Source organism: Triticum dicoccoides, chromosome 6B (genome assembly GCF_002162155.2).
Source record: "Triticum dicoccoides isolate Atlit2015 ecotype Zavitan chromosome 6B, WEW_v2.0, whole genome shotgun sequence".
In the NCBI taxonomy this organism is placed as follows: Eukaryota; Viridiplantae; Streptophyta; class Magnoliopsida; order Poales; family Poaceae; genus Triticum; species Triticum dicoccoides.
Window position 1 is genome coordinate 468,733,367 of NC_041391.1, and position 9,433 is coordinate 468,742,799.

Consider the following 9,433-nt stretch of genomic DNA (forward strand, 5'->3'; position numbering starts at 1 on the left):
TACTGAGCCATAAACACTCTGAATTCTTTGTAATTGAATGCAAGATCTGCTTGCTCGAAGGCCACCCCCACTTCCTCTCATATCCGATGCCGAGCCTTTGTCAACCTCCACCAACGGCCACCAGTCAGCCTGTGTCCCCTTGACCACCTCCACAGCCCCCCTGCCTCCGTCTACCACTACAGTCGCTCGCCTCATCTTCTTGCTTCTTCCCTTCCTTCCATCAGGATCTGGTACAGCATCTCCATCCTCCACCTCTGGCCGCCTCCTCTATTCTCCCCTCTGACAATGGTTGCTTCTTCCTCCACCTTTGAGTTATTAGGTGGGGATAACGCTCAGATGGCAGCCTGTGGCACTGACTGCAACCAGCGAGATCTCAAGTACATCCGACATCATGAACTGTTTCTTCCTCCTCCCTGTCTTCGGCTCAGGTGGCAACAGCCCACAGCCTCTGCCGCCAGCCAGCTCCCACCACCTCTTCTGCTTCCACCGGGGATTCACGGTGAAGCCACTCGACCACATGTGTGATTCCATTTCTCTGGCAGCCAAATATGATTTGGTTTTGGGTGGTGACCAATATGTTATCTGTGGATTCTTTAGCAACCAAACAGAAAGTTGAATTGTAAGCCCAATTCTATTTCAACTTGGAAACGCATTGAGCCTCCATTTTTACAAACTCAATTCAATTGTGGTAGCAAAACCCAAGCAGACATTTAGTAGAAATAATTCAATATCCATTTCTACCCCAATAAGAAGAAAATTTGAATTAAATTTCCTCCAAAAGTCCAAATACAAAACTACAGTTCTTGTTATCCTTCGGAATTTACATACCATGCCCCTAAGATATTTGGATCAAGTTATTACTGCCTTTGGTTTTCTATGTCTCTAAAAACATCTAGCGGGTCTTATTAATGTTCCTTTGTATGAGCAGTTGAACACATTTGGACTTGTTCCTGAAATGCTTTCTACTCTCTCAGGTGGTACTAGAGCAGCACCCACCTTCCTGTGCTCAGCATTCGTCGCATGCCCAATTTCCATGACAAAGGGGGCTCATGATGGAACTTACTACCGTGTGGTCAAGTTCCATCTTGATTACAGTATGTAAGAAGGGTGTAGACCATAGGATTGCATAATGTAGTGCATATAGATTTTTTTTCAAAAGTCAAACTTTGACCAAGTTTATAGAGAAAACTATCTATATCTGCAGTACCAAATATATATAATATGTAACTACATCTTATGGTGAATGTAATGATATATGTTTGGCATTCTAGATGTAAATATTTTTTCTCCATAAACTTGGTCAAAGTTTGTGAGGTTTGACTTTTCAAAAAATCTATATGCATTAAAAATTGCATATAAGTTCAATGGTAGTGCAAAACCAAGTCAAACATTATTCAGACTAATGCTGCAGATAAATTGCCCTCACATGAAGATGGAGGGAAATTACGAGCTCATACCTGCTCTAGAGAGAGATTCAACTCTTTTGCGATTACAAGACAATCTTTGAAAGGAATTCTCCCCTCCTCACTGATTTTTCTAATACGCTTTTGTAACTCCCGCCGTTGTTCAATAGTCATTACTCTACGAGAACTCCACGAACGAGGATGAGAAACCTGCATGAAACATGGTACGATATAAAGCTCGATGAGGTAGAACTGCCAATGCCAGAAAATATTGTTTCCAGATTATATAAAAAAAATGGCAATCAGCAAAATGCTTGCAGCTGGCAACATTTATGATAAAAAAGAGCATATTAGCAAGGAACTAAAAAGCACATATCAGTATGACAATATCGAGATCCTGGAAAGCAGGTTTTAAAAGTGCCGACACTGTTGACTAGATTTGGGCAGCAGCAATGCAACACCAAATCATGAATATTGATGGAGCAGTTAACAGCAGTAGCAGCCAAATACGATACCGAGATATACTCAGAAGGTAAAATTGGAAGGCCGTGAATTTATAAAACAGACCAGCATTGGACGTTCAAATGAACAGGAACATTTTAGCTGAAAGGATCTTACAGGCAAAACCATTTACCACAACCAGAAAGGACAATGAAATGCAAGATGTGTAGAGAATGAAACATAAGTTAGTGTAAACAGAACTATACAGTTAAGTCAATGATGCGGCAGTCAAATTTTGACAAATATATATACACATTATTTTCAAAGTACATAACGGGATAATTAAGAAAATGAGCATTTAAAGATGGTAACAGGTAAACCAACAGTAAAATATTACTCCCTCCGATCCATAATAAGTGTCGCGGTTTAGTTCAAATTTGAACTAAAATAACACTAATTATAGATCGGAGGGAGTACTATTTTGAGATAATATTGCAACAATGCACAGCAATGATAACCAACCTCAGGTACAGCACAGCCAGGGAAGGCACTTAACGGCTCAGTCAAGCCAGCTGTCAGATAGCAGTACTCTAATGTTTCCCAGTAAGCATCAACAAACTCCTGCTTTGAAAGCACAAAATCATGCCGAATTTTTGGACGATGATTCAAATTAACATGTGATGATGGAAGAATTCTTCGTATTGGTTCTTCAATATAAGGCCTGAGCTCCATTGAATGTGTAGGCGCAGCATCTGATGGTACACCTGACTCATCTACAAGTTCATTTGCAAGTTGGAGCAACTAGCAAACAAAGCCACAGAAGTGCAGAACTGGGTCATTACAAGTCCGCTGCGCCCTAGTGAATTAAGATATCATGGAAGTTGAATCGCAATAAACATGAAGTTGACTTTGCTAAATAAGATCATGCATCAGGCACAACCTAAAAGAACTTCAGGTTTGTATTCTTAGTTTTTTCCTTTAAAAACTTCTAATTTTCTAGATTCTCGCAAACATTGAAGACACGGAACATTACCTTGAGCTTATCTAAAATATTTATTAAGCGTGAGAGTCGTCCCTTAGCATGAGTGTCCATGAGCTGGTTGTATTCCTCGGTAGGAAGTTCTGAAAGCACCTTAGTTATCATGTTATCGATCTTCTTGGCTGATCCCACAACTTGTAGAAAGAGTTCGACAGGCATTTCATTTATAGCTGCTGCCATCGAAAATAACGGAGATGATTGATTAAGGTCCTTGGCATGCTGCCCTTCTTCGGCATAACCAGCTGGTATGCAGCAACCTGGCAAACAACTAACATATACCCACAGAAATTTATGGAACAGCTTCACCCGGATCATTTTTGCACCTATAAATCCATTGGCATGCATGGCTTCTATTATTAACGGTTTGTTATCTTTAACTCTGCGTGAAATCCTCAGACCAGGTATGGCTGTCTTATGTTGATTTTGCTTCAGTTTAGCTGCTGCACCAGAACGAGTTTCAGTGTCAAAGTTCCGCTGCCTCATCCTAATTTGATCAACAAGTTCTGGTGATAAGTCCCCAACAGAAGAATGCAGTATTACATCAATGAGACGATTGCGGGTGTAGTTTGTAACCAAAGGGACACTGACTTTGATACATTTACAGCTGCCCTCTTGCTGAAGCTTATTCAACGTGCGAGCCAATGTTTTCCTATCCATCATTTTGCCATTTTCCTTCTCAAGTCTCTCTAACCATTTATGTAACTCCACCTTTAGCACAAATTTCTTTTTCTGCAAAGGAAAAAAAAGGTGCAACAATGAAATGCAAGAAGACATTCAGGAGTGCACGAACATGCATGGACATGACCGTGTGTACACAAAAGAACAAAAAATGATGTTACTTCTTGCAAGTCCTACTAAGATAACTATGAAGTGCTTTCATTTATTACAAATAAAAAAATGAAGAGGAATAAATAAATGATAAACATGAAACATTAAAAAAGAAAGAAGGATAATAGTCTTGTACTGGTACCATAGAGCTGTACTTCCCAGATAGAAGCATGCTGGTATAAGGAATATTAAGGCCAGAATCCACAGGCTGACATAGTTTTACGTGGGATAATGTAGCCTCCTATAAGCCATTCTAGTTTATCAGCATCACCAGAAAGCATTTTACCATAGATATACACACCTACCTGTTCGTTTTTACAATTTATCGTGAAATTCTGGTGGTTTTTATTGAAGCATGACATATTAGAGGCCATGCAACCATCCCAATATCACATGACACATGGGATACACAGGGACACAGTCATATCAGTCTATCACCTACAGTGACGCCACAGTAAGTTAAGAGGGAAGCTATTGTTAAGAAAGACGGAGAGAAACCAGACGAGGCTGTCTGCTCGATCCCATTCGTCTGTGGCTGCTGACGTGTCACGAATTCAACAGAAATTCGTGAGAAAATGAGATAAATGAACCCTACAAGAGTGTCTTAAGATGGTAGAATGATTTATAGATGAAAATCAATGGACCCGAATAACTTAATAGGGTGGTAAGTGACAAAAGGAGTGACTTTTAGGGAAGGGGTTTGGGTTTCTTTTTCACTAAAAGAACTCTTAATGAACACATTTCAGAAGTTTCAAATGATTAGTGCACGAAATGAATAGATAATTGAAGTCCTATTATAAAAAGGGTAAAATGAGAAGGGGATTTTGTGGCTTATGATACAATTGCTGAAGACAACATATTGCACAAAGTAACACTTACAATTAAATTAATTTAATTGTAATTACTAGTATTTACAGAAGCATAGACCATGTTATGTTCCTGTAAATTGTAAAAAAAAGTGCACGAAAATGGTTACAATATATAAACTGAGCTCATGTTTGCAAAAGCGATGCAACTAAAGGTACGCAAGTAGGACACAGACGATGTTAATGTTCTTGTGAACTTGTGAAGTGCATCAAGTCAAGAGCGAGCGTTACTTCATGCCACAGATCAAGCACAGTAAAAGCAGTAATTTAGAGCACATTTGTATTTGAACAGATGGTTCATATGAAAAAAAAACTGATTAACGAATACTTAGCAAGCACCTTCAACATGTGTAGAATCCTTCTCTGTCGTCGATCATCAGAAGTTGAAGGGGGGCACCGATGCTTCTTCCGACCCAAAGCAAGTTTATCTAAAAGAGAAGAGAAAACATGTGATTATCTGCATTTAACTGACCAGTATTTCCTCTCTACAACCCATATGACCTAAACATGTGGTTTTGTGCACCCTACACATTTTAATAACGCATCCATGTATTTTGAGGTTCATTTTTTGTAATTTTCTACCAACATTTATTCAGAATGGAAATAATATATAGGTTGACTGGCACCAAAACGGTACCAGTAGATTTGCATTTCAAAGTTCTTTTCACGATCATGATTTTGCCATTACTAAAAAAATGTTCTGTGAAATAAATTAATGATCAAGATTAAAGAATACCATAGACCATTCTAAGTCAAACTGTGTCTTAGAGAAACAATGGAGAGGCTGAGAGGGTACATACAAAAAGGGCAACAGATAAATAAAAACAGGAAATATTTTGTACACTCAAGGTTGCTGCAATACTTATTGATTGCAGACATATTAGGTAAGAATTCCCTAAATGTTGCAAATGTGTGAAAATCATGAAAGAAGTTTTGAACTATCTGAAAATTTTAGGGTAAAGGGTGTTCGAAATTTCATAGTATTCAGTGAATATAGATTGCATAGTGTTCACAGAGTATGTCTTTTTCATATCACACAAATACAATGGATTGTGATCTTGAAATTTTGTTGTTTGTAGAATATACCCTTCCATATGTGATAATTTTGGGAACTCATGCACATGATTTTGTTGGATCTATGAGTGGTCATAACTCAAAGCTGTGGAAGCCAATCATAATTAAAATTTTGTGGAAAAAATAGTGAAATACCATAAAGCTTTTACGGCAGCTTGCAGTTCACAAACAAATGTAAAGCGCAGAGAGAATACACAGTTAGCGACAGGAATTTAGATTACTGTACCTTGTTTAACTAGTTGGGAAACTCCAACACAAGCTTCATGGCTGCTTTGGAGAGAATGTCCAACTGGCTCATCATGGCATTCCGCTTCATACAAGAGTTCATTATTGTTGCCATGAGAGCTATGTGAATCCAATCCACTAGATGGAACTAGTGACCACGAATCGGAACGCTTGACATGGTCACCTGGGAGTGCCTCAAAACTTTGCAGAGCAGTACCAGATTTGTAGTGCAAAAATTCTTTTGAAGTCCAAACTCGGTACTGAGATGTCTTATCTGAAACTTCAGCATCCCAAGTCAAATTGAATCTTTGGCGCATGGATGACACTCTTTTATGAAGCCTTCTTGAATTCTTATGCCCAAGACGTTTGCCAAGCTGGTTGTATGTAATATGAGAACACAAGTTACTAATTTCAGGAAATACAAATAACTAATTTGCCACATTAGATGAGATAAACAACACCAATGTGTATTACATAATGATGTGCACTAAAGATGCCTTGTATATTCACCACCAACAACACATTGTTGGGTTCATAGTGCAAGGACGTTTTGTGGCATGCAGCTAATTTTTCATTAGAAACCACAATCAGAAGGTTATTGTATTGGCAAGAATGTTATGCCATAAAGAAAAGATCATGTGTCATTTTTAAGTTGGGCAGTAAATGAATTTTGAATAAAATAAATTCGTTAAGGCCATGCAGTTAGAAGCAAAAAAAGAAGTACTAATATAGGCACAAATACGCCTGCTAATAAAACATTAAGACACATGTTTATGTCCAAGTATAACCAGAATTCTGCCAGTAGTGCTATATGAGACTATGACTAAAACCTTTTAACAGCTGTGGGTAGCAAACTAGCAATAGATAGTCTGCAGGCCACTATACACGTTGTATTCCTGATAGTGCAGATGTTGAACTACAGCTATGATTATTAACACCGGAAGTCCTTTTGAACTGGACAATGGAAATTCTCACTTCCTTGAATATGGATTATGGGGATTTGTCATAACGATAATGCAGACCATATAGGTACTGAGAAAGATATTTAAGTGGATGAACACTATCCAATCTGTTGTAGCACATCAAAAAAATAAGTTTGAAACCAAAGTAAGCTGTAAAAGTTTGTTTTCAGGAGCTTGTCCTATCTTGACGTGGGAAATTATTGATGTCCTCCAAGTTGCTAAATTAACTAAGCAGTTGCTAAAACAACCAAATCTGTAAACATTTCAATCTGGTTTTAACTAGTAACCAGATTCAAGTATTCAACTATCAGAGAAAAGCAGTACTCCTGGAAATGAAGCAATATAACACTGCAATGTGTCAATGCTATGAAGGAATGTAGCGCACTGTGTGGTGCTGTTGGAAGGTTCAGAGAAGTACCTCGACAAGGGTTATACCTTTTGACCCTTCAGCTTTGATCATATCATATATACAGTTCTCTAATGGAAGCTCCATAACTTGATCAGTTGCCTGGCGTTTCTCGCCAATTTTGTAGTCTTGGGTTGTACTTTTCGACTGGAACTCAACTGGATCAAATTTCTTCAGCAATCGTAAACAGCGAACAACCTGAAAAGGGTCTAGCTAGTTCATTAACAAAGTATGCAAAAATATAACAAAGTAATAGAGTACAGCAGGGCGGAGCATTGCAGTTGAATATTCTGCAGTCTTATGCCAAATAAATTGTGTTCTTGCAGCTCTGAAAGAAGCATTGCAATTGGAGAATGCCCAAAAGGTGGATGAAACTGCTTGAATAATAAGGCAGTTCGTAATCACTAAGGCCATTCATAAGCTGTCTATCCATGGTTTTATTGTTGTTACATATGTATGAGTTGGAGGGCAGGCCTGGCGCAGTGGTGAAGTCCTCCCCGCTTGTGCCAAGAGGTCCTGGATTTGAACCAGCCCCTCTGCATTGCACTTTGCAGGGGTAAGACTAGGTTCCTATAATCCCTCCCCAGACCCCACCTTGTGTGGGAGCTTCTATGCACTGGGTCTGTCCTTACATACGTATGAGTTCATAGTTGTCTATCCATGACTGTATCTGTCATGGTGGTGTCTCTAGTCTGGCCTTTCCTGTCTTTAAACTGGATAGTACTGTCTGGGCTCTGGAATCACCTTATGTGTTCTGCTTCTGTTTATTTGATGAAATATGGACCTGGGGCTTGGGGGAATTGAATCTTCAATCTAAAACAATATGCAAGTTTCCAGCAGGAACTGAACAAGGGAATGGAATAATGCTAGTAACAGTAACTAGTGCCGCCTAGCACTCGAGCGTTATTGGAGATCCCAGGAAGAACAGACTTCCAACAGATAGATAATATGCTAATTAGAGATTCATGGGCAACCACAAGAATGAACCCTAAAAAATATGAAATAATAGCATAAATAATAACTGAAAATAACAATGAAACAGGAGGAAACATTGACATCACCTTATCATCAACTTTGGCATCGAATTCTTCAACAAGCTGTGCATCTCTTAGCCTATGCAATACCTTAAGAAAAAGGAGTCTCAAAACACTCCATAAGGAAGGAAATAGGGAAATAGAGAACATCCGCAGTAACCAATAATAAACAAACCTACATTTCTCCATGCTCTGTGTCCATATGCCATCTTGTAATCCAGATCAACTTTTATATCTGATACAACGAGAGCCTAAAGGGAAATAATTGCCCCAGGTTAGCAAATGTGCAAATCAGAAACAAATAAAACAGAGTATCAAATGGAAAAAGAAGAGAACAATTGACCTTTCCACTGGCATTTTCAAGTTTTTCACATATGGCTTCCATTGCTGGAAGATAATCATGAACAGATATGTCATTCTTCAAGTTTACAGCCAAAGCTCCATCTTCTTGCAAAGCAATGTTGGTCTCTTCATTGCTCCCCAGTAGTTCAGGTTTTGTAATCTCAATTCTTTGTTGTGAATTCATATTCATGTCTTTGGCATATCGGGACAGATATAATGAGTTGGTGTTAATAACCTGCTTATTATGTGAAATCTCTTCCCCCTCAGCCCCATTGTCTTTCACCTTTATGAGAGCTGATTGTCTAACTATCAGCCGCTGTGATACAAGGCTTTTTACGATAAAATGGAAGTTGTTTCCTTTCATGTGAAATTTTTTGCATAGATCATTCTGTGTTACACCAACAGTCCTATTATGACAAAAGGTAAACAAATATCGCAGGCGTTATTACCAAAGTCATGATATCTTGTTGCTAATTTGCAAATTCATATATTATGGCGAAGAAAGATAAAAAAAAGAAAGCAGTAGCAATTGTGTTGGAGAATGTGGTTAAATTTGAAAAATGAATTTTATGCTACCTAAACTTGATAAGTGAGAGAAAGTAGTCCTGAAACTTTTAGCGGCCAAAGGGAGATGCCATGCCAACTTTTACCAGATCATATCTATCACTTGACTTGGTTAAACTTAAGACACAGGCTTTAAACCCCTTAAAACGTGTCCAAGGGAGCCAATGTCGGCCTGCCAAAGCAAGATAGCATGGAAACTCTACACAACTGAACCTGCCATTTGACATGTGTGGTCGTATGTGGGATGAT

The 9,433-nt window shown here is 38.6% G+C and overlaps 1 protein-coding gene across 2 annotated transcripts in view; it reads right to left on the bottom strand.

Moving 5' to 3' along the window:
• Positions 1-9,433, bottom strand: part of LOC119322936 — a 17,762-nt gene that overhangs the window by 7,162 nt on the left and 1,167 nt on the right. Inside the window, exons 2-10 of one of the 2 annotated variants that reach the window (XM_037596480.1) lie at positions 8,622-9,027; positions 8,458-8,529; positions 8,306-8,368; positions 7,257-7,442; positions 5,878-6,226; positions 4,917-5,005; positions 2,878-3,612; positions 2,367-2,645; positions 1,458-1,613 (exon numbers count right to left, since the gene is read on the bottom strand). In XM_037596480.1, coding sequence (XP_037452377.1) covers positions 1,458-1,613; positions 2,367-2,645; positions 2,878-3,612; positions 4,917-5,005; positions 5,878-6,226; positions 7,257-7,442; positions 8,306-8,368; positions 8,458-8,529; positions 8,622-9,027 — 2,335 coding nt within the window. Of the gene's footprint in view, positions 1-1,457; positions 1,614-2,366; positions 2,646-2,877; positions 3,613-4,916; positions 5,006-5,877; positions 6,251-7,256; positions 7,443-8,305; positions 8,369-8,457; positions 8,530-8,621; positions 9,028-9,433 lie in introns of both variants that reach the window. The other variant, XM_037596479.1, reaches the window with a different exon arrangement.